General features: G+C 42.7%; 2 protein-coding genes across 5 annotated transcripts in view; both read left to right on the top strand.

Moving 5' to 3' along the window:
- The window catches only part of Masp1 (MBL associated serine protease 1), a 64650-nt gene that overhangs the window by 19335 nt on the left and 21642 nt on the right, over positions 1-23673 (top strand). For 3 of the 4 annotated variants that reach the window (XM_076869042.2, XM_076869041.2, XM_076869043.2), the window contains 6 exons: positions 8226-8403; positions 9972-10103; positions 12897-13093; positions 15839-15986; positions 17398-17516; positions 18554-18632. In XM_076869042.2, coding sequence (XP_076725157.1) covers positions 8226-8403; positions 9972-10103; positions 12897-13093; positions 15839-15986; positions 17398-17516; positions 18554-18632 — 853 coding nt within the window. Of the gene's footprint in view, positions 1-8225; positions 8404-9971; positions 10104-12896; positions 13094-15838; positions 15987-17397; positions 17517-18553; positions 18633-20946; positions 22261-23673 lie in introns of those variants that run through there. The other variant, XM_076869044.2, reaches the window with a different exon arrangement.
- LOC143408686 (adapter SH3BGRL) lies at positions 11927-12283 on the top strand. The gene is given in 1 exon segment (XM_076868562.1): positions 11927-12283. A coding segment is annotated over 1 exon segment (357 nt).

The following is a 23673-nucleotide window of genomic DNA, read 5'->3' as shown; positions in this document are numbered from 1 at the left end:
TAGCTTATATTCCCAGGTTTGAGACCAAGGGAGTAAGTTTCTAAGGCAAGTATGATCCAAAATGTCTTGATCTATACTGGGAGGTACTAAACTTCTTAACTTTGCAGCTGATAATAATAAGGTGGTATGATGTTTGGTAAGGATGTAGCAAACATGAAGACCTGATGATTTTCAAGGCCCTGAGAATCCACTATATTATGATACTCTAATTTCTACTCACAAATGTCATCTTACTGACTGTCCCAAATCACTTCTTTACTCCCCCATGAAAGTTATTTATAACTGTGCAATAAACCACTCCAACCCGTGGTAGTCAAACAACATCCATTTCGTATTCTTTTAATTCCGTGGTCAGCATTTTGATCTGGCTTAGTGGGATGGTCCTTCTTTTGGATTTGCCCAAGGTCTTTCATGCAGTTGTTAAGAGCTTCACTAAAACACAAAGATCCAGGATGGTCTCACTTTCCCACCTGGTAGCTTCTGGTGAATGTTAGCTGGTTGGCCTAGATATCTCCACTGGACAACTCATCTGTGCCCTGTGTAGCCTTTGGTTCTCCAGTAGGCTTCCTGTGACTTCGTCACACCAACCTCAGGATACATGTGAAAAAGTGTTAAGGAAAAAATTGGTACTTGTCAAAGAACAATAAGGCAAATGTTATTTAGGACCAACATGGTAAATACAGGGACCACAACAATAGGATTTTGTATAGTACTGGGGAGGTTACACTCAAGTTCCAAATACAGCATGGGCAAGTGGAAATCTATAGCCAAGGAGTAGAAAGGCAGTGAATGGCAAAGTACTAGGAGAAAACATCAGGGTTAAGGGGGATTCTGGAAACTGACCTAATACAATTCTTGCTCAAGAAAGGCTAGGGTGATCAGGTATCATCAGGGTGATGGTGGAGGATGAGGAGTACAGTTAGATATCTAGGGTTGAATATATCAGGGTAGGTTCTTAATAAACTGATTTATCATGGTTCCTTTCTAATACTGGACTTCATAAGGTAGTATGCAGATGAGCCTAGGAGAAAGTTCAGAAACTTGACTAAAGTTTGGACAGGCAAAGAATTTTTATCAATAACTACAAGGCTCCTTGAATCCTGAGTTTGGAAGTCCCATACCACTTCTACAAAGTTACATTGCAAAATGGACTGTGTATAAGAATGGAAGGGATTATTGTGGGTATTTTTTTTTTTTTTTTGCAAGCAAAATAATTCATGTCCTCTTTATGTGCCAAATATACTCTTGCCCTCTCTTCCAAAAGTCGCATTGCATTCAGAGTCAAGCTTGAAGTCTGGGACCTCATGATCTATATCAGGTTTACAAGCAGATGAACCACCAAGGATATAGCTTCTTTGGTACAACTCCTCTTGGTGTAAAGATCTCTGATCCCAAAAGGAAAGTTATTTGTCCTCCATGTACTCAATATTTTCTTGATTTGGTGAGTCAAAAATAAGATTACCACAATAGAGTTCCCATTTAAAAATGGGAGAAATGTAAGTTATGTAACAATTACTGCACCATAGTAACTCTGAAATTCAGCCAGGTACACAATGCCTACTCCAGATACTAGGAATGTTCTTTAGAGCCTAGTTCTGCTTCTTGGGAATGGCTCCCAGTTCAATGCTATCTGTGCCTCCTGACTTGCCTTGACTCTGCCTCTCTCTTCTTAGCTTTACCTTCTGAGACATTGTTTCCTTTCCACAAGAAATGGGTCATGTTTGCAACCAACGCCTCTTTCTGGGCCCAGAGGTATCTTCTCATTTTGAAATGTCTCAATCATTTCTAGTCCAGGATGACATGTCTACCTTAAAATCTCTTTTGGGTCTACTGTTAGAACACACACACACACACACACACACACACACACACACACACACACGTACACATTCAGTGTTCTTTTCAAAATACCTTCTCTACTTTGCTGAGCATGTCAAAGTCCTTAAGATCCTTAGGTGCCTTTTAGTCTAGCAGATACAGAGTACAAGTTACTGGCTTAAATCTTTCAGATCTTAACCTACAGTTATTATAGCCACACACATGACATGATATTTACCCTGAATCTCTTCATGCTTTCTGAAATGTTTTGCCATTTTCCAACCCAGTCAGCCAGTCCTGGGCCTGTCTGTCCCCTATGTTATTCTTACATTCTAAAATCTTACTTCTTCCCAAAGACCTTGCCATACAGGATAGAATTGCAGGCTGCACTTTCAAGATTCTCACTAGAGGTCTTCTTAGCCAGATCCATAAGTTCACTGTGTGCATTTTTCTACCTTCTTCATTACCCAAACACAATTGCCAATTGTGTCACCACTACAGAGTTCAGGTAGCTTTTTCAAGATTTCTATAGTAGAATCCTCACCTATGTTCTAGCACTCACTTGTTAGCCAATTCCAAAACCAAGGCCACATTTTCTAGTTGTTTTTTTTTTTTTTTTTTTTTTTTGTGGCTACAGCAAGCATTCTACTCCTGACACCAATAACTCTATCAGTCCATGTTCACACAAAAGCAAAGCCTCTATGCATATTTTGAGACACTTGTGAGCATTACAGCTCATGTAATCATAGAAAGAACTGAGGAATTAATCATTGATGATGAGAAGTTAGAGAACCACAGAAAAGGTCACCCACTGGTTCTTGTAGACTTTGCCATGGGTGAAGGTGTTGGCATCTGCAAAGAAATCTGGTAAGTCAAGTCTATGGGACCAAAGTGGGACTGTGACTGCAAAGCTCATGAAAACAGGTGCCTGAAAGCTTTGAGTTCCAAAAAGCCTCGGTGGAATGACAAGCAAGCACCTGGTGAAAGATATGGGCCACTCTTGGTCATCAGAGCCAATGGTTGAAAGGAAGCATGGGATGCAGAGTAAAGGAATGTGAAGAAGTTAAAACTTACTGGCACAACTGCATCTGTCCAAATAACTTTTACAGAATAATGGCTATTGCTTTTAAAACTTGCACAAATTCCTCTTTATGCCAGCTCTAACCTGAAAACATACAGGGAAGGAAATTCTGGAGCATGTAATTCAAAGATTAACTAAATTGTTAATAAAATAATTCGGCATTCTCTCTAAAATAAGTTTAAAATGTTCTTCAAGAGCCAATAGTAGATTTCAGAAGGGTTCTAAGATACACCTTGCAAACACTGATGAGCCAAACCATGAGGCATCTGAACTGTAAGGGAGCTTGTTGGTCTAAGGAGTTCCAGGGAATCGGCATGCTTCCATGGAAGACCTGGATCAATTGCTCAAAGAGCATTCATCACTTACTGCACACTCATTTTGCCCAATTCATTTAAATTATCTGAGCTTCAATTTCCTTATCTATGAAATAAAAACAATCACACCTGAGCTGCTTTCTTGTACATTGGAGGTGTTGATTGGTAAATGGCAACGTAGCTGTGAACTGATGTGAAGGGGCACCTCTAGAGAGCAGCTGCAGCTGGCTTCCCGTAGATGCTTGACCTGCTTTCTGCTGCCTTGCCTCAGTTTTGCCTGGGAGCTTTGTGTTTGAGATAGCTCATGGAAAACAAAGACTCTGCCTTCTCATTCTGAGATCTGCTTCCCGGCTCTCTACCTTCAACAGAGCCCCTCTCCTATACCAGGTGTTTGGAGCAGGGGACAATGGAACTTAGTGGAGATTCTGAAAGGTTCACTATTCCCTCTGTTCTCCCCACCACTCCAATCCTCCACCTACTCTTCCTACCTGATAAATCTTACTCACCTGCTATTCCTTAGCTCAGAGGATTTTTTTCCCCAAAGTGTGTGTGTGTGTGTGTGTGTGTGTGTATGTGTGTGTGTGTGTGTGTGTGTGTGTTGTTTTGTTTTGTTTGATTTTGGTCTTGGTGGTGCTGGGGATCAAACCCAGGGCTTTGCATGTGCTAGAAAAACACAACAATCACTAAGCAACATCCTCAGCCTCTATGTGTTTTCTGATTCCCTTCATCTGGATACAGTTTTTTCCTTTAAGCCCCTGAGCCTTCCCATCTTTCATTGTAGTTATTATTTACCAATAATACTCTAATATACACATTTGAGTACTTATCTTATTTTCCTACTAAATGTCACATTCCCAGAGGCAGGGGATATGCTTATAAAGCTCATGCTTTATAAGTGATTTTTTTAATAAAGAGTAATTTTTTACATCCTCCACATGATAGTTCAGAAAGAACTTGGTACCTAAATATTTGTCAAATGGAGCTAAAAGAAAACAAATTCACTACATACAACCACATACTGGTGCCCTCAATAATTATAGTCTGCAAGGATGCAGTTGCCCACAAAAAGAAATAGAAAGGGTGTCTGTGATCCTCAGCCACATGGTTCTCTATTGTTATAAATTTACATCTTCAATAGATATGTTCCCTCCATGTTGATATGATAACCTCAAAGATGGGAGAATCCAAACAGAAGTCAGGGCTCAATCCTTCATCCCTACTCAGAGACAAATGATCTTTGTAGAACTTTATAATTCATAGCAGGACATGCAAATATTAACCAGGGCCAGTGACCCTTCTGTTTAGGTTAAGGCTGTCACTGAGCCACATCCTCTTTGGGAGACAATCCATGCACCCAAGATAAGGTTTCGAGAGGTTCTTGAGCCAGGAAAATTGTTTGGTCAAGTGTCTATGCCTTTTGTCATGTACTCTTTGGGTTTGTGGCTCCTTTCCCCAGTCTAAAAACAGTTCCAAAAGCAAAATTGACATCAGAAAATGCTCAGGTTATCTGTTTACCTTTGTGTAAGTCACTCTTCCATTTCAGAACTTTGGTTTCCTCTAGAAGAAGGGAGATTGAAATAACTCTTCAAGGTCTCTGCCAGCCCCAATATTCCAGCACTCTATTCTGGGCTTCAGATTGAATTCCTATGGCCCTAGGCTACTGTCTTTCTCCTCTGCTTCTCAAGTTTGTATGACTCATTTTTGTCATGGCTCTCAGCGGGAACATGCTTCCTTGTCCTCTGGAATAGTTTGGCTCTGCAGGCAGTGTGTTTATCTGTCATCATGAAAAAGTCCTTAATCCCAGAAGTCAAGAGGAAGACAGATATTTATCACAGACCCTCAGTAGGTGTCTATTTAATTTGAATAACCTCTGGTAGGTTTCATTTGAAAGCGTCCATGCTCTAGGCACTACTTGGGGATGCCAAGTTAGAGGAAAGAAGTTGCTGTGGCTGGAATTATTAATGCTCAAGGCATGACTATTCTTTGATAATCAATTTTATATTACATTGTATATTAGTCAGCTGTTTCACTGTTGTGACTAAAAGACTCGATAAGAACAATTAGAGGAGGAATAATTTATTTGAGGGGCTCACAGTTTCAGAGGTCTTGGCTCATAGACAGACACCTCCATTCCTTGGGCTCAAGATGAGACAGAATATCATGGTGAAAGAGTGAAGGGAATGGGCTCACATGATGATCAGAAAGCAGAGAGAGAGAGAGAGAGAGAGAGAGAGAGAGAGAGAGAGAGATTCCACTCTCCAGTTACAAAATGTATACCCCAAAAGCAAGCCCCCAGTGACCCTCTTCCAGCCACACCTTACCTGCCTACAGTTATACCCAGTAATCTCTATCATAGGATTAATGATTAGGTTAAGGCTCTCATAAACCAATCATTTCTCCTCTAAATCTTCTTGCCTTATATCACACATGAGCTTTGGGGGGATACCTATTATCTAAACCATAACACATAGATATAAATCATAAATAAGCTTAAATTCATTCATAAGCAGCAGTGATCTGTGTTGAAACTCTTGCTCATTGTTAGTTGACTTAATATAAAACAAAGACGATTTGTAAGAATGCTAATATTTCCAACTTGGAAGGGAATCTAGAGTTTAGCAAGTTCCAACTCCTGACTTACAGGTGGATAACTAGAGCTAAGGATGGGATGATCATAGAGTAGTCTATGGTAGAATTAGGAATAGGACATAAGACCTCCACCTACCAGGTTCATGCAACTTACATTACTCCAAAACTGAGGTCACCAAGATAGAAGCACATGATTCATGAGGTTATGCACAGAAGAATCCCTTTCCCAAGCCCTCGCTCTCTATTTATTTAGTCTCCTTTTTATGAAGTTCCAAGAAGAACAATTCAAGTGGTTTCTAACTCATAACATGTTAAAAATAAAAAGACAGGAAATGGAATAATACATAAAGAAGATATAAGAATTGTAAAGGCGTGTTGTTCGGCAGTAATTTCATGCACGGAAAGAATTACATAATTCAGCATCCCCAATGGTCTTCTTTGAATGTGATAGTTAAAGCACATAACAATGTCCATGGATCATTAAGAAAGAGTTACAGGCTTCACTTCAAACAGGGCTTTGTATAAAGCACGTTTGTTTTTTAGGGGGCTGGGTACTGGGGATTGAACTCAGGGGCACTTGACCACTGAGCCACATCCCCAGCCCTATTTTGTATTTTATTTAGAGACAGGGTCTCACTGAGTTGCTTAGCGCCTTGCTATTGCTGAGGCTGGCTTTGAACTCCTGATCCTCCTGTCTCAGCCTCCTGAGCCTCTGGGATTACAGGCGTGTGCCACCGCACCCAGATAAAGCACTTTTTAAAAAGAAATATTGTACCTAAAAGAAAATCGTTTTAAAAAATTACAGTTAGGTGAACTTTTAACCAGTTAACCAAAATAATATAGCAGCTGGGACAGTCAAGGAAGTGAATTTTCAGCTGTGTGAAGAAGGGCACATTCTGCATAGGAAGACTGGTGTGAGTTCACTGGTATCAGCAGAGAAAAAATAGCAAAGCCATGATCTCATTTTCTGTTTACATTTCAATTCCCAGCGTTAGTGATTAATTGTCCTTGTGTTTTGTTGCCAGGGCAAATTGTTTTTCTTTAAAACTCCTTCTTATTTTAAATAAATAAACCATTAGTTTCAAAACAGAAGTGTCAAATGTCAAGATACTTCTGGCATACTAAGCTAATGAACAAAACAACAAATTTATTGGAAGCTAGCAGAGATGGACAGCTTTTGTGAACTTTCTTTCAGTGACTTTGAAAGACAGAAGCAATCATTCCTCGGAAGATTTTTGCCTGTATCGTGTCTAAAACATCAGCCCAGAGATCCCAAACACAAATGCAAGCTTTAAAAAAATTGAGTTAGGTGTAAGATGATAGAGTAGGTCAAGTATTCATAGTCAAATAACTATACCAACCAGCTTCTACACTGTGCTTCCCAAACCACACACACAAAATCAGCTTTAGGCAACCATGTAGAATTCCTGCTTCACTTTCTGAGCTCAAGCAGAGCCTTTAGCTCTTCCAAAGCAGGGAATTCTATCAGCAAGTTTGCAAAGTTTCCATCTATCACACACACACACACACACACACACACACACACATTTTCTGTATGATAACAATAAGCAGTTTCTGTATTTTTAAGACTGTCTATTATATCACACGACTTCCTGTTCAAAAGTTTTCCATGTCTTCCACTTAGAGAATTAATGGCATTCAACATCAGCCATAATCTACTTTATACGTTTCCTTCCCAGTAACTCTCTTCCTACAGTCTTCACAGGCACCCTGGCTTCTCATAGCTCTCAGAATAGGTCTGCTCTTTTAGTTCTTGTGAACAAATATTCACTGGACAACTGCTATGTGCCAAATGCTATTGCATGCTTTGAGGAAACAGCTATAAAGAGCAGACCTAATCTCCTGTAGCGGGGGTCCTGGTAGGGATCTTTCGCCTCCTCCTGCTGCTCCTATCGGAGCTCTTACCAGGCTGCACATTAGCTCTATCTGGGTCCGTTCCTCACTCTGAACACTGCTCTCCTGTGCATGGCTCTCAGTCTTCCTCTTCTCTCATCATCCCCATCTCATGCTCCGCTCAGCGGCAGGCACACTGGATGCCCAATGATTGATTTATATTGTACATACAGTCTTTTTTCTTTGGAAATGTGATAAGTTCCTGTTGTACAGAGAACCCATCTGCAGGGTTATCTAACTCTTTGGAATCTTAACATTGAGTTATTTTCAGTAACTAAGCCACTTGACTGGCAACAAGAATGACAAATATCAAGCTACCCCTGTGGAACTAAGCAATGTGAATGCAACTGATCAGACGGCCACATTGACTTAAGCTGTAGTCTCTCTCCTCAAGTCTAAGAATCCCTCATCCCCCTTCCCAGGTTGCCTAATCTCTTTCTTCCACAAGATCAGGAAAGAAGCTAATCGTGAAGCTGCTCATCTTGTTCCCTTTCACTTTGACCTCAAAGGTAGAAACTGAAGACCAGGTGCTGGCAACCTTCTGTGGCAGGGAGACCACGGACACAGAGCAGACCCCCGGCCAAGAAGTGGTTCTCTCCCCTGGTTCCTTCATGTCCGTCACTTTCAGGTCAGATTTCTCCAACGAGGAGCGGTTCACAGGCTTTGATGCCCACTACATGGCTGTGGGTAAGTGGGGGGACTGGGTGGCTCATCCTCCCGTCTCTTGTTCTCTGTAAAGGTGCAAGCTGTCCGTGTCCTCTCCTAGACAGCAAACACCTGTTTACTCACAACACAGATTCTACCATTTGTGTCTTACATCATTAGCAAATGTCATCACCTATCTACCCATCTATCTTCTGTTCATCCATCAATTCCTCTTTTTTGATACATCAAAGTAATTGCAGACATCAGGACACATCTTCCTAAATACTCCTTCATGGATATAATTTTGCTAGAGTTTTATATCTGTTCAGTTTTATTCTTTAGTGAGTGCAAAATTTGCATGCAATGAAATCAAAATCTTAGTATATATTTGTTGAATTTTTAAAAATTTACATTTGTGTGTAACCCACACCCCCAATAAGATATTGAATTTAAGCATCAACCCAGAAAGTTGGCTCATGTTCCAGCCAAGTCAATCCGTGTTCCCAATTCCCTTAGTGGAAATAATTCTGGTTTTTTTTTCTGCCATAGATTAATTTTGTTTCTTTTAAAATTTCACATAAATGAACACACAGAAAATATATCTTGGGGTGAATGCTTTTACTCAGCATTATGCTTTTGAGATTCACTTATGTTGCTGCATGCATTAGTAATTTATTCCTTTTCCTATCAGAATAGTGTTCCATGGTATGAATATACTATAATTATTTTTTATCCATTCTCCCCTTGAGAGACAACTGGGCTCTACCCATTTTTTGGCTCCCATTAATAAAATTTCTATGAATCTTCTTGTACAAGTCTTTTTGTGAGCATATACTTTCACTTTTATTGGGTAAATATTTAGGAATAGAATTGCTGAGTGATAGGGCCGCTATGCTTAGTTTTGTAATAAATCGCCAGATCTTTTCCAAAGCCATCACATCATTTTATAAAAGTCCACAAAAGCCTGGGAGTTCTGGCTGCTTGATATCTTCACCAACATCAGATGTTATCAATTTTTTAATATTAACCACTCTGCTGGCTCTATAGTGTATCTCATTATGATTAAATCACATTTCCCTGACAACTAATGATATTAAGCATCTTTTCATGAGCTTATTGGCTATTCATATGTCCCTTTAGGAGAAATGTATACTCAATGCCTAGGACAAGATTGGACCCATACTGGGGGCTTAGAAAGAAAGAAAGAGACAACATGAAGTAGAAGTTAAGAACTCAAGTTCTGTAGCCAGCCCACCCCAGATCTCTATGGCTTTACTTCATCATCTATAAAACAGGGGTAGTAACAGCCCTGAGCTTGCTGCCTGGCATGCAGTAATTATCACAGCTGTTAAAGGATAGTTCTTCTACCAGGAGTCAAGTTGCCTAGGTTTGAATCCGAGTCTCTGAGGTCTGGGATCAGCTGATCCACTTTTCTGAGTTTCCTCATCTGTAAAACGAAGATAATGACTACCTCTGGGCTTTATGTAATGGTTAAATGAGACAACTCCTGAATCCCCAACCCAGGGAGCAGGCCACACTAAGTGCTGTATATGTTGGGGGTCATCTTCATCATCATGCATGCTCTGATTGAGGCTCTATCTTCCTTGCAGATGTGGACGAGTGTAAGGAGAGGGAGGACGAGGAGCTGTCCTGTGACCACTACTGCCACAACTACATTGGCGGCTACTACTGCTCCTGCCGCTTTGGCTACATCCTCCACACGGACAACAGGACCTGCCGAGGTAGGGCCTGGGGGTGGTTCTGTACATTGCCATGACATGCCACACCTTCCAGTACAATTAGAAGAGGCTCAAGGGAAAGATAGATACACAGTATAGACAATTAACAATGAAGTTAGAGGTTTGCTTCAGATACCATGAGAACAGAGATACTGAAATAACGCTCCCTCAGCCTGGAAGCCTGGGTTCCTGTTCTCAGTGAAATACAAGAGAAAATATTTGACTACTAGGCCATCTTCCTGGGCAGAATGTGTGCTGAATAGGTCCTGTCTCTTTTCCTACAGAGGGTGAACAACATGACCAAGGTAGGGAGAAACCTGGGGTCCCCAGTCCTTTCTCTCTGAGCCATGAACTAAGCCTCTCCCAGCAGTTCCTTTTTCTCTTTGCTTTTGATAGCCTCAAAGTTTCTCTATGACAGAGAGAAACTCAGTCCAAAAGGAGGAAGCATAGAGGCAAAAACAGAGGCAGCAGGAAAACTTTCCACCCCTTCTCTCTGTGTTTTCATCTCCCATCAACATGGTAGCCATGCTGTGGTCTTGGGCTGAGGCAGCGATGGAGAGATGGAAGGGCTCAGCCACTCTACAGCAGTTGTCCCTAGACTACTGGGGCAATAGTCCTATAAGCAAATGATTAGATGCCGAAAGTGCAACATTTGCTACATTTATGTGAAGGAAGTGTAGACAGCTCAATCAGACCTGAGCTGGCCTGGAGAAGTGGACAAATACTCCCCCAAGATGATGACCCTTGGCAGATGTGAAAGAATAAGGGCATTCTATGCAGGGAAAACAGCTTCTGCAAATATTCACAGGTGTGATAGAACTTGAGGCACTTGGGGAATTGCCAGCAGATTTGTGTGACCCAGGGATCTCACTCCGAATTTGAGTGAGGCAAGATCGGAGAGGGGCAAGACTGTAGACAGGAGCTCTTTTTCTTTCTCCTTCAAAAACTGCTCATTTCTGAATAATGCCCAAATACTTACTCATCAGAATAAAGCAGTATAAGACAAAAACAGCAGGTTCATTTTCTTAGGGGGGGGGGTGGTTATGTTTTCTATTCTTATTCAGTAAGTATTTATTAGCTATCTACTCTATACTGAGGGTAGGGAGGGCTGAAGTAGGGCAAGTTTTCTCAATCTGTCTTTATTTTCTGCACCCAGAAGCCCTTTTCTTTTTCTTTTTTTCTCTTTGATACCGCAGACATGCTGTATATCTGCTTATGCACTATATGTCTATGCATTATGCATAAGAACAGCAAGACTTCCTACCAAGAACCAATTTTAGTCCCCTTTGGGGTGAGATTACCCCTATGAGAATGCTTGTGTAGAAAATGAAAACAGATGGGACTTTAAGAGACCTCAATCTAAACCTTGTTCTGCAAGTTCTGTGTGGGACTTCAATTTAGTCACGCCCCGCCTTCCTGGGCTACAGTTTTTTTCATTTGCAAATGAGTAGGATGAACAAAGGCTTAGCAAGCAAGGACATCCCAGCTCTAGCATGGGTCAGCCAAGGGCAAAAGTTTAGCAGTAAACAAAGGTGCCTGGGCAGGGTTAACTCAGGGCCAGGCCAGGCCAAGACAGAGGTCCCTGGTTGCAATAACTGCAGTGCAGAACAAAGTCAAATTTCTGAGCTCATGGAACGCACAGTCTAGTGGTCCAAAGAAATCAACAAATGAATATGTGACATAATGTCAGGCAATGAGAAGCACTGAAGGAAAAAATATAAGAAGGACAGGGCTGGGGTTCAGCCTCTAGCTGGATCTCAGCCACCGCTGCAGCTGCTCCACAACCCTTTCCAAGGCCCAGACAACTGCCAGCCACTGGTCCCAGGATGGTGATTCGTGTATATATTGCATCTTCCTCCAGCTCTACAGTGATTAAGAAGAAACAGCAAGATGTGCTTGGTGCCAACAAAATAGGCTATATAGAAAAAGATACTGTAGCCAATGAAGAGAACCAGAAGCAGATGAGAGAAAATGCACCTGAAGATAGTGGACCCGCCACAGGGTCCTCCCTGCCACCTCAGATTTTCAATGACAGCCAGTACTGTGGGGACTAGAATGACTTTTTGGAAGCCTAAGAAAAGAACACAGTATATGCCTTTTTAGGCCTGATGGCACCACCTGGTTTAAAGGAAGCAGAAGGCCAGGCACAGCAGCAAGCAGGAACCTTAAGTGTTCTGCCTTAAGCATCTTGAAAAATGCGTCTCCATTGCTTTCATAAAATAACAAAATTTTCTTGGCTTCAAAAGAAATAGGCGTAATGTTGAAATAAATAGATTAGTTGGTGTTCTTGCATGCAAACAATCAAAACGAATATGTCCTTAAAATGTGAATATCATGGTGAAGGGAAAAAAAAATAAAAGAAGGACAGGGCTGGGAGAGAGGAGGGTATGTGTGAGGTCCCATAGGACCAAGAAAGGGTTTGAGCAGAGACCTAAATGAAGTCTGGGCAAGGGGATGAGTAGGGTCAAAGAGGTCCAGATAACCCCATGACTACTCCATCCCAAGCCTCTCCCTTATCAGAGTTCTTCCTGCTCCTCACAAGTGGCAGAGAATCTGCTGAGAGGTGCCATCACACAGGGTAAATAACTCTGGACAGACAGAGACGTCTGCATTTGAGTTTTGACTGCAAATTGCTAGGTATCTAACTTTGGATAAATCACTTCCCTTCATGGAGTTTCCCCCCCATCAGTGAAATGGGCATACTGGTTCCTTCCTGGCACTAGAAGGATCACAGTGACATAGGAAAGGGTCTGCTGTGGTGTTGGTGTGCCATGTTCTCTGTTATGTTTCCCACAGTGGAGTGCAGTGACAACCTCTTTACCCAGAGGACCGGCCTGATCACCAGCCCTGACTACCCCAACCCTTACCCCAAGAGCTCTGAATGCCTCTATAACATTGAGCTGGAGGAGGGTTTCATGGTCAGCTTGCAATTCGAGGACATTTTTGACATTGAGGACCATCCTGAGGTGCCCTGCCCTTATGACTATATCAAGGTAAGCCTGCAAAAGGTGTTTGTCCAGGGAATGCTGGAAAATCTTGGCTGAATTGGGAAAATTGATATTCTGCTGTTTTCATCTTATCTCAGGATAGAAGGCCAGGCAGCTAGTTTATCAAAGTCATTATTAAGATAACATCTACCAGCTTAATTAGATCTAATCTAAGAATCTTCCATGATCCAAAGCAAGCTCCCTGGCCATCAGTGTGGTTTGAGATAGACAGTCCAAGAGTCAAGTCTGCATTAGCAATAGTCCCTTGGGGGTACACTCAGTTTCATGGACCTGCAATCTGTCCATGTCTCACAAGGCTCTATACTCAAAAAGAACCCATAGTTGGTTTACTGTTCTGCTGTTGCTATCTTGAACTTCTTAATGTATTTTGAACAAAGAATCCACATTTTCATCTTGCACTGTATGTACCCATATGTTATGCTGCTGGTCCTGCTTGGGAGAAGAGACTATGCAAAAGGCAAACAAAGCGGGAAGAAAATGTCACAGGCCAATAACCACTGAATTTGTGGTGATTCTACTAGTGTAGATAAGATGCAAAGGTAGCCTAAATTTATGCTATTGGCTGGGATAGTAGGAGAGGTATTGTTTAGACACGTAGGAAGCAAATCAGCTATTCTTAGAGAGGGACCAGCCAAAACATCCAGGTGGACCTGCATGTTGGAGTCTGACCTCAGGAGAAATACTGAGCTGGGGAGAAAAAGGGGTGCTACTCAAGTGTACAAATAGGTGCTTGTTTAGACTATGTGAACAGTTGAGCTGGCCTAAGACAGATGGAAGGCAGAACAGAGGCACTCTCAATGAAAGGGCCATAAAATAAGAGAGTCAAAAATGGAGCTGCCAATCAGGAAGGGTGGCATACGCCTGTAATCCCAGTGGCTTGGGAGGCTACAAGTTCAAAGCCAGCCTCAGCAACAGCAAGGCACTAAACAACTCAGTGAGACCCTGTCTCTAAATAAAATACAAAATAGGGCTAGGGATGTGGCTCAGTGGTTAAGTGCCCCTGAGTTCAATCACCAGTACAAAAATAAAATAAAATAAAATAAAATAAATGAAGCTGTCTACAGTGGGAGAAGTTTGAGAATCTATGAAAGAAAACTTGAGAACTTAGAGGCTGTCCTGTCCCCTACTTGAATTCAGAGGCTAAGAAGCAGCTTGGCCACAGGTGGACTAGCAGGAAACACAGGACAGGTGTATTCATTGCTGTGTAATAAACTGCCTCCAAGATAACAGCTTACAGCAATTCTTTTTACATTGTTTTGTAGATCAGAAGACCCAGAAGATTCACTTGGGTTCTTTGATTAGGATTTCCCTAGATGGAAATCAAAGTGTCAACTGGATGGGATTTGAACCTTGAGGCTCTGGGACAGAATCCCATTTTCAGGGTCATTTTAAATTGTTAACAGATCCTTGTAGTTTTAGGAATAAAGTTCATTGCTGCTGTAGGACTGAAACCCCATCTTCTTTCTGTTGGCCAAGAGTTTCTCTGAGCCTCTAGAAGCTGCTTTCAGGTCCTTCTCTACTGTTCCCTGGGGGATAAAAAAACAACCTCTTTTTCCATGTAAGAAAACATAATCACAAAGTAACGCCAGGGGTGAAGGTTAGGGTACTGTCTTAGAATTCTGGCTACCACACAGAGTTCCCAGAGCTGTGCACGGGAACCTCAGCTCGTCACTTCACTTTCTGGGGCTTCACTTTTGCCCCCTCTCCATGATAAGATGAAGATGCTACCCAGGATTGTGGAAGTCACCAAATGCCACCTAATGAACCCTGGTCCTGGTCCTCAGAGATGGAAGGACAAATGCACAGGAAGAACCCAGGACTGGGAATGGGGGACTCTGGATCAGCCCATACTTCCTGCTGCCCTCTCTTCTTCTCCACTGCCTCTGTCCCAGTGAAGCCCCATCACCTCTCCCATACTCAACTGCAAAACTCCCCAGCTGGTTTTCTTGCTTTCACCCTCGCTCTATACAGTCTATTTACCCATAGTCTTGAGAGTTAAAAATAAAAGTAGATTGGGTCAAGATTTCACTTGGAATTACACATAAATTCCTCAACGCAATGTGGCCCTTGCCTCTCTTCCAACTTCAGGTCGTGCCACTCCCTCTGTCCCAGCCTCATGGCTTCCTTCCTGTGCTCCACACTTGCCAAGCTCATTCTCACCTTTGGCCTTGGCCTTTTCATAGCTGGAAAATGCCTGGAAAATGCTCTTCTCTCCTCCTCTTCAAACAGCAGGCTCCTACTCACCCTACACATAAGATTCGATGTCACTTCATCACGAGGCCTTCTTTGAGTACCCATTTAAAGTTACTAGCTATTATACTACTGTCTGTTATATAAATGATGGCAGGGATACCTGGGTTATGTTGCTTATTGTTTTTTTTTTATCAGTCTCTCTTTACTCGACTGCAAGTTCTTTGACAGCAGAGAGCTCATCTGTTTTGTGTCCTGGACAGAGCTATGTCCTCTGAGCCACAATATGTTTGTCTTTGAGCAGAGGATTATTAATCTACCTTGTCCACTTCCTAGGCCATTGTAAATTACAAAATGAGAGAGTGGAGATGAAACTGTTAGATGACTGGAAAGGCCCACTCGAACCATGAGTGAAAAAAATCATGGATTCACCTGGAGGCTTCCAGAAGACTCCAGAGGGCAGTGCAGAAGAGTTGCCTGCAGCAGTGCTCTCAGCTGCTCAGATGTGACTCTTCTCTTTCTCCGTCTTGCCTTTCTTAGATTAAAGCTGGTTCAAAAGTTTTGGGACCCTTCTGTGGAGAGAAAGCCCCAGAACCCATCAGTACCCAGAGCCACAGTGTCCAGATCCTGTTCCGCAGTGACAACTCAGGGGAGAACAGGGGCTGGAGGCTCTCGTACAGAGCTGCAGGTAACTTCTCCCCTCTCACCTGAGTGAGCCTCTGTGCTCAGCATTCACAGAGAGGGTGGTTGGGAGGGGATGCAGGCCTGGAACTTCTCTGGTGACCTGGTGGGATTCTCAGCTGAGAAACTTGGGAACAAGACATATGCTCTCTCCTGACTCAGTTTCCAGGGGAGCAATAATGTTGAGTTTGAACTAGACTGGAAGTTTTCAAAACTGGCTGTATTTCAGCATCGTGTGGGGAGACTTAAAAAAAAAAAATAGAAATCTTATTTCCTGAACCCCACCCCTCACACAGTGATTCACTAGACCTGGAAAGGGCCCTTTCAGCTCCAGCCTTCTCTAAGTCTGGGGCTGGAATTTGAGCATGGGCCTGTAGTTTCCAATGTTTCATTATGGGGAGCCCCTGCGGGCCCCTTGACTGGCAAAGCCTACAGGTCCCATTCCTCAGCTCCCCAAGGCAGCCAGTCCTGGCTCAATCCTGATAGAGGCATTTGACCCAAGAGGTCTGTAATAACTCAAGAAGAAAGAGGTGGACATCAGCCAGGTGTGACTTCATAGACCCTGAAACCCTGGCTCTGCCTGCACTAGCCTATCCAGTGCCCAGTCTGGGGAGAGGAGGGAGCAGGAAATTAACAAAAGAGAGTTTGTCCAGGAAAAAGTGTCAGGGATAAGCTCCGGCCATGAGGATCTTGTCAGATTTAACCTTTTGAAAAGATGTCTCAGAAGTATATGATTCACAGTCTCTAAATGCTTTGAAGAAGGGTCTTGGGGGAAAAAAAGGGTAATTGGGGTCCTCTGCGTGGTCCAGTGAGTAAGATTTACAATGGAAGAGATTTCAGCTAAATAGGAAAACTCTGTTCATTTAATCCTCTGAGGATTCCACATGTAGAAGTTATAGGTTTGGGAGGAATTGAGTTCCCTGTCTTATAGAAATGCAAAAAGATGTCGGGTGTCTACTGTGGAGAATGTTGTAAAGAAAACACCGGGACAGTGTTGGAGTCAATGACACTTAATATTCCACCCAACCCTGAGTTAATTCTTCAATGATTCTTGGGATCCAGAGTTATTGCAGTGGCTCTGACCCTGACCTATTCTGTGATCATGAACCAGATCCTTTACCTCGACTTGACAACAAAGAATTTGAACTAGCAGAATTTATGCAATGGTTCTAAAATAATATAGTTCATGTAAATCATGAAATCACCTGGCCAACCATCTAATTTTAATAATAAGCAGTCGGGGTGGGTGGGAGAGGTTTGCAATTTGGAAAGTGACTTGCTTCTGGTTTCGGAGTAAGTGTGCGTGCAGTTCTGTCATTTCCCTCCTCCCTCAGGCCTTGCTGTGTGGGTCTGGCCCTCTACTGCCAGACTTTTCCTCTGTTTTCTTACCTGCTGTCCTTTCATTTGCTTCCTGCCAGGAAACGAGTGCCCTGAGCTACAACCTCCTGTCCATGGGAAAATTGAGCCCTTGCAAGCCACATATTCCTTCAAAGATCAAGTGCTCGTCAGCTGTGACACAGGCTACAAAGTGCTGAAGGTGCAGCGCCTGCCTGGGTGAAGGCCAGAGAAAATCTCAAGAGTTCCCCAGGGCAGATGGGCTGCTGGAACTTGGCAGAGTGCCAGCACCGTATTTCCTAACTGCCACAAAAGCCTCCCAAATGTTCCAGAAATTCTAAAGCATGTGTCCCAGATTGTCTCTTGCTTCTGGAAGTGACACAAAAGTCTTTTATCAGAGAATGGGCTGGCTTGGGATTAAAAAAGCAAGTGGTGGGGGTGCTGTACAGCTCTCTAATCAGGGCTAACAACCTTAATAAAGTTCATCAGGCTTATGGGGGTAGGGTGGGGCCTGGAAAGGGAAATAATGGTTTTAAAGGTGACAGGTACTCCTTACTTTTCCACCGTCTGAGACAATGGTTCTCTTACTTAGCTTTAAAAATTTATTTTTAAAAAAGTCGTCTCCTACATCTTAGTTGAGATTAATTAAAATAATATCTTTGGGGTTGAAACTGAGGCTTGGCTTCTTCTTCTTCTTCTTTTTTTTTTTTTTTTAATGTTCTCTAGATGAGCCTGAAGTGCAAGTGCAGCCAAGCTAGAGGACCACTGTTCTCAAGGAATAGTTCTCAATGAAAGGTCCCTGGACCAGTAGTATCAGCATCACTTGAGAACTTACTAGAAATACTAATTCTTGGTTAGGTCAGACTCAATAAATCAAAACGTTCTGAAGACACCGGCCAGCAATCTGTTTTAACAAGCCCCCCCCCGCCCCGCAGGTGGTGCTGACCTCTTGCTCAAGTTTTAGAACCATTGCTCTGAAAAAGGAGTCAAGGCTACAGTTATTCTTTCAGAGACAATTGCCCAAGGACTCTTGTGCACAGCCCTTGCCTCTCCATAGTATGAATGCAGAATATGAGTTCAATATCTATGTTTTCCTTATCTTCAAACTTGGCCTTGGAGACTTGGGTGGAAAATCCCATTGAGGACAGTGAGGCTTGGAATTTGAGTTCGTTTTGCTGGGAAGCAAACACTGACTCCACCCCTTCCTTCTTCCCACTCCCTTCTTTGGTTTCTTTCCAGGATAATGTGGAGATGGACACATTCCAGATCGAGTGCCTGAAGGATGGGACATGGAGTAACAAGATTCCCACCTGTAAAAGTAAGAAAAACAAATGGCTTGATTATAAGGATAATGAGTTCCCTCCAGCTGTTGGGATCAGACCAAAGATCACACAGGGGTGACAGCCTGGCAGGAAGTCTCTGAGAGGGATGGGGGGAAACTCAACAGACGAAACAGTATTAATGCCCCTTTTAGCAGTAAGACTTTAGCATCCCCAAACAAATGTTTTTTGTTGTTGTTGGGTTTTTTTTTTTTTTTTGTGTGTGTGGGGGGGCCAGTTTATTTTCTAAACACTAATTTTACCTCAGCCTGCAGACAGGTTGCCAGATTTGCTAGAGGAATACATGTCTCCAGGTCTAAAGCCAGCTCTGGCAATTGCTAATTCAGGAGACCAGTGTGGCACGGGTTCCCAGAGCTCAGTAAGCATGTTAGTCTCTACATGACCACCACCACCCATAGCCACTAACTCTTCTGGGTTGATTTGGAGCTTTGGAAAAATGACTGTGGGGTCAGCATAGTAGACCTAGTTGAAGCATGAAACACAACTCTTCACTGACTGTTGGGGTCCAGAGTTCTTGCAGTGACTCTGACCCTGACATATTCTGTCATCATGAACCAGATCCTTTACCTCGACTTGACAATAAAGAATTTGGACTAGCAGAATTTATGCAGTGATTCTAAAATAATATAGTCCATTAAATCATCTATTGAGTTTTGTAAGAATACAAATTTCCAAACACTAGCCCCTCTCCCTCCACATCCAGGGGATTTCAATACAAGAGTAATAAGGACAGCGATTTTAGAAACTTATGTATGGCAACAGTGATGAGAAGAGGCACAGTGACAGAAAGATTCAGGAAGGAGGGAAGGAGGACAGGGGTTTGCTTTAAAAATGCAGAAATGAGAAGTCAAGAATTGGGGTTGGCCCCATCCATCCACATTTCAGGAGTGCTGTCCTATTCCTTTGTCTTAAATGGCGCCCATCCAGCAGGAAGACAGATCTCTTCCCACTGCCCTTAGGAGGAGCTCTCAAGCGGCAGGGCTCCTGGAGGCAAAAGCCAGGCAGAACTGGAAGCAGAATTTTGTGCTTGTTTCCTTTTTTATATGGTTATGTTGCTGCAGTCAGGTCCCAGTATGGGAAGAGAGGAGCATCGCATGACTTCAACAAATTTTCTGCAAACACTTACTGGAAGCCTGTGCAGACTTAAATCCAGAACTCCGAAGGGAAAGTTAAGGTCTAGATAGGAGGGACTCGATGGCTCCTCTTAGTAGTGCTGTGACTGAATACTGAGCCAGGCACTCAGCAAGAGAGAGCAAGGGTCATTTTGAAAAAGGTAAAGGAGGATTTAAGATATTCAGGGCAGAATCTGACAATTCTATCAGATGAGTGTCCCTATGCAATTTACTCATTTTCTGTTGGCCTCAGACTCTTTCCCTCAAGATTGCTATGAGAACTAACTGGTTTAATATATGTACCATGCCTGTAGAGTGCAGGAATAAACAAAAGCTTAATAAAAGCTTATTTTTTTTTCAGCCCCCAGCATCACCCTTCACTACCAAAAGGTTTATTGTCTCTTAGAAACACTTTTGGAAAGTAGGAAACATTATTAATAGTTTTCCCTGATGAAACACACACATACTTTGTGTTGTAATGAAAGCATTGACAGAGTAAGGCACTATGGTATTAGCACTATTTTGTGTGACTTACGCAACAGAATGCCTTGCCATGTTGAACTCAAGAAAACAGGCTGGATTAGGATGATGAGAGCTCCCATGCAGACATATCCAGCATCTTTGCCTAATCAAATCTTACTATTTGCATTTCTCTATACCATGTACTATGCTGGATCCTATGGAAGATGCAAAGATAAGACTGAGGAATTAAGAGGCATAAGGGGCTGGGAACAAACAGGAAGTGTGCAGTCTATGGTAAAGAAAGATGCACCAGAACAGGAAGTGGGAATTATGGATGATTGTCCCAGCCCTGCCTTCACTTTGCTGTGATGACAAGTCCTGGTATTCTCTGAATTCTATCTGTCAAGTGAGGGTTTGGATAAATGCAAATCTCCCTGCAGGGAAAGAATCTATAATCCTTAGGAGCCAGCGAGTATGAGTGCAAATTCTCAGAATGGTACAAACTCAACAGTCCCAAACTGTCCTTCACACTGGCTGTTCCTAACCTGCATTCTTAATGGATTCTGATGGAATGGTTTCTGTATTTCCTGCAAGAACTGTTTCTGCTTTGCTTGCTAACTTTTCTCTCTCTCTCTTTTCTTTCTCTCTTTTTCTCTTCCTCTCTCTGCTTCCTTTCTCTGCGTCTCCTGGTCCCACTTTGACTTCACCATGGTGACAGAAAGCGAGATCGATTTGGAGAGCGAACCCGAGTCAGAGCAAGTGACAGAGTGAATGACAAGAACCCCACACAGTGCAGACATCCAGGAATGGATCACTCACAAAGACCCCTGGGTCCCGAGCTGCTCCACCCCTCCCCACCCACCAACACTTCATTGCCCGCTTCAGTGTGGATTAGGATGGAGGCTGAGCCCCACCACATAGCCCCAGCAGCGGGAGCCGCTGTGCTATGAGAATAAATTATCCCCTTGAGGGTTTGGTCACCACTCAAAATTACTCCAGAAAATGATAAAAAGGCAGTGGGAATTTTTTTTTAAGGATCTGTAGGTGGATTGTGTTCTTCTCAAAGGAAAAATGCCTTCAGTTCTAGAAACACAAGATTTAATGCTCAGTCATGTGGTCTGTGGCCAACCAGATCGAAGTGGGCACTGGTTTCTGATCTGGTTCACATTTTCAAGTTCAAATAGGCCAGAATGCTAGTCACTTGATGACATTAAACTTTTTATTTGTATTTTCCTTTTTAACCATGAGTAGCTAAAATGAATAATAACTCAGTGTTCATTTTTGAGAATCTGGGTATTTTCTCATTCACAGAAGTATTCCTTCCACCCATACATCACACAGAGCTAAAATTCCATCATTACAGGTGCTTTCCCCTGGGGATTACAAGTGTTGTGTTTCCTAAAGTTCACTGACAACTTTAAAAGGATAGGAAATGATAGTGAAAGCAATGGTCCTCAGCTCTGGGACCACAGACATCACTAGGTTATAAACAATGATGAAGAAAGGGCTGAGATCAGCAGCCTGGACAAGGTCTGGACACAATTAGAGAAGCCCTGAATTGGAGGGTGGCTACCTATCGATTTTAAGATTAATTGGCCACTTGGTGAAGATAGAACCCTGCAAGTATGGACAATGAGCAGTCTGGGGACTGAGGTGCCGTCCTAGGGTAGAGACAACTCTGAGAGAGGAGATGGGCTAGCAACTAAAGACAAGTGCCAGCTGAATACATGTTTGTAAGCCCACAAAGTATTAACAGACATCATACTTGGTGTAATAGAATCACAATGTAAGAGGGAGAGTTGATACGTGCTCAAATAATTGCAATATCAGAGAACATAAGCTCATGCCACCAAAGAGATATGAATAAAGAATTCCAGAACAAGGTAGCTCCCCTGTCCAGTTAGAAAGATTAAAAAAGGCTTTCAAGAAGAACTAGTTTTCTGACCAAGGCCTCTGGGGTAGCCACATGGACACAGAGTATCCCAAGCAGCAGTATGGCATGAAAGTGGAGGCAGAAGTGACACAATGATGGGTCTGGTAACATTGGAAGATGGGCACACTCGGGGGGGGGGGGGGGGAGAAATTGAGACCGGAAAGGGGACTGGGACCTCATCTCTGGACTGAGTGCTAGGGTGAGCAAATTGTGTAGAGTTCCCTAGGAAGTCCCCAGATTATGGTAGAGAGACTCAGAAGCATCTGCAGGCCAACAAAGGTGTATCTGGAGGAGAATAAACAGCAGACAGAGAGGAGAGTGGAGACGGGATGTAGGGTGGTGTCCCCCATGCCCCAGAATGGTGAGAAAGGAAATGGGAGAGAGAAGTGTGTTTGGATTCCAGGGTGTGGAAGTGGCCAGAGAAAATTCAGGAGGACCCTTTCTAAAGCAAAGATGGCCTCGCTGAGGATGCAGGATCTACACCCACTGGTTGTGCCAGGCAGAGTTGCTCAGGGCTCTTGTGAGGAGAATTTGTCTCAAAGTCCCTTAGATACATGGGTTTTAACCTCATTGTACACTTGGGAAGAAAAGTGTGCGCTTTCCTCACTCACTAGCTGACCAGACTCTTTCTTTTCCAATGGACATGCCCCGCCCCCTCTGGTTGTAGGACCAGTTGTATCAGTGGGCAGAGTTGCTTCTCTGGAGTGCAGTGAAAATAGCCCCTCTACCCAGAAAATATCTCCCCACCAGCACCAGCCACACTAGTCCAAGGACAGCCCTAGAATTCCTCTACTAGAAGTCAGATAGTTAGATCTTGATGATGCTTTAAGACAAAGGAATTGCTAAAAAGTTAAGGGAGACAAGAATGATCTCAATATGTAGGTACCAGTCAATGGCATTTCCTAAAGAGGTGGGAAAGTCCACTTGGAGTCTCAGAAAAAAAAAATTGAAACTATTTGTAATTTTAAATAATAAATATTATTACTTATTATTATCTTGGCATTAACCTTTGCACATTTATCTCACAAACTATAAGAGTGTTTCTAGTTTTAGGTGATCAAAAGAAAATGGAAACGATTTGCCCAAGGGAACTGGAGCCCAGTTTTTTTGTATTTTGCCTTCATTGTGGATAAGAAGGACACACATTTATTCCCTTCCTTCATCCCTTTCCTCAAACCTGGAATCATACAAATTTCAAGTTAGTTGACTCCGTAGTCAATTTAAAAAGATGAATTTGAAGCCCTAAAATTAAAATCACAAAGTCTGATTAGCACTCGGGTAAGTCTCTCCTCTCTATTCCCCAAGGTGAACAAGTGATATTCAGGAGGGGGTAGAACTTTGGAAATTTCATCAGGATTCTGGAAATATTGACAAGAAATGTTCACCACTAGCCAGCTAATATGTAACATAGGCCATTTAACATAGGGCATTTAAACAATCCTGAGAAAGTATCAACACCATTTACTAAAAGATCACTGAGTTTAAGATCTCGTTCTCATCCTGACATTCACT

The sequence above is a fragment of the Callospermophilus lateralis genome, chromosome 10 (genome assembly GCF_048772815.1).
Source record: "Callospermophilus lateralis isolate mCalLat2 chromosome 10, mCalLat2.hap1, whole genome shotgun sequence".
Lineage (NCBI taxonomy): Eukaryota > Metazoa > Chordata > Mammalia > Rodentia > Sciuridae > Callospermophilus > Callospermophilus lateralis.
This window is presented reverse-complemented; position numbering and strand designations above follow the sequence as displayed.